Raw genomic sequence first — 1,559 nt, forward strand, 5'->3', positions numbered from 1 at the left:
GGGCGGGCAAGCCTCTGGCTGGGAGGCCTGGGGCATTAGACACCCTGCAGATGAGAGTCCTGGAGCTGGCAGCGTCTGCCAGCCTGAGGACGACGTCGTCCCCGAGACGAGGGCAGAGTGGGGACACTTGCAGAAAGTGGTACAGCCCTGATCCCTTCATCTCTCGGACTCTGCACTAAAGCCAGTGAATTCTATCGCTCCAGCCTGTTTGACTTAAGGTCTCTGTTACATGAACTAAAACATCCTGCTAAAAACCTGCCCTTAAAGGTAACTTCAGTCAGCGAATAGAATTCTTTCGACCTATCCAGTTTTCTCTTCACACGGTTTAGCCAACAAGGTTTACTGCCTTGAAGTGGTTGGAAGACTGCCTCATTACCCAGGAACGTTACGTTCTCTGCTCATGAGGGTCTCAGCAATGAAAAGTGATCGTATCAAACTGTAGCCTTTAAAACCCAAGTCCAGAGTTTGGCCTCCCCTTCTGCCACAGTTTAGTCTAACGTCATTTAGCCACGTACTTTCATTTCATCCTGGCAGTGTATTCATAAAAGCTAGTTTTTCATAAGCTGAGTAGTAAGTATTTTCATGTTATAGAGGCCTTTTGCTATTTGCTGCTAAGTTACTTACTGAGATTGAAATTTTGGGGTAGAATATTTTTGGTCTACACTGCTTAATTTACCCACTTGGAGGAGCAGTGGCGGTACTTGGAGGGTGCGTGTTCCCCTGTGGCCCGACGCCCGGGCTCTGTGGAGGAGGGCTGGCACTCACCCGGCAGTCCCCCAGCTGCCTGAGCAGCTCTGCCCGGTGCGCGTCTTGCACATCTTCCCCTTGGCTGCTCTCCAGCAGCGGCAGGAACTGGCGCAGCGTGGAGGAGCAGTACCTGTTCCAACGAGTCAGACGCCGGGGCCTCCAGTCCATGATGTTCTCTTTCAGTATTTTTTCAATCCTGCTCATAGAAAAAAAATGCACGTTTGGGTGACTTGACTTTTACCTTAAGAAGCCACAGTTAGTACGCAGTGGGGTTCCGTGACTACACCGTGTGTCGGGGCAATCACGGCTCTCCAGGCTTACGTGGTACCTAACGTGCGCTGCTCTCCAGGGAGGAAGAACGGAACACAAGTGGTCCTTGCCCTCAGGGCTCGAGGCTGGAGAAGAGACCTGCCAACAGAAAGTTCCCAGTAGCCTAAGGGCCATGAGAGATGCTTGAAATGGGACAGAAGAGGGGCACTGGCTAACTCGGCTGTAGCTAAATGCAGTACCTGTAGCAAAATACCTGTTTTGTCATGAAATGCTTCATCACTTTATTCATTGATACACATAGCCCATTGCTGTGGAGTCGATTCTGACTTAAAGCAACCATGAAGGACAGTAGGACGGTCCCCATAGGGTTTCCAAGGCTGTAAGCTTTACAGAAACCCATTGCCTCGTCTCTCTCCCAGGATGGCTAGTGGGTACTACCCGCTGACCTTTCAGTAGCAGCTGGGTGCTTAGCCGCTGCACCATCAGTATACAGAGAGAGGTTAGGTCCAGGCAGAAGGGGCGAGGCTTCTGTTACGCGCCTC

The 1,559-nt window shown here is 51.3% G+C and overlaps 1 protein-coding gene across 1 annotated transcript in view; it reads right to left on the bottom strand.

Annotated features, from left to right (window-relative positions):
* Positions 1–1,559, bottom strand: part of CC2D2A (coiled-coil and C2 domain containing 2A) — a 228,901-nt gene that overhangs the window by 577 nt on the left and 226,765 nt on the right. Inside the window, exons 32-33 of the mRNA XM_007950086.1 lie at positions 1,076–1,155; positions 766–943 (exon numbers count right to left, since the gene is read on the bottom strand). Of these exons, the coding sequence (XP_007948277.1) occupies positions 766–943; positions 1,076–1,155 (258 nt within the window). The remainder of the gene's footprint in view (positions 1–765; positions 944–1,075; positions 1,156–1,559) is intronic.

Source organism: Orycteropus afer, unplaced genomic scaffold (genome assembly GCF_000298275.1).
Source record: "Orycteropus afer afer isolate SDZICR_OR568_19922 unplaced genomic scaffold, OryAfe1.0 scaffold00262, whole genome shotgun sequence".
NCBI classification, from domain to species: domain Eukaryota; kingdom Metazoa; phylum Chordata; class Mammalia; order Tubulidentata; family Orycteropodidae; genus Orycteropus; species Orycteropus afer.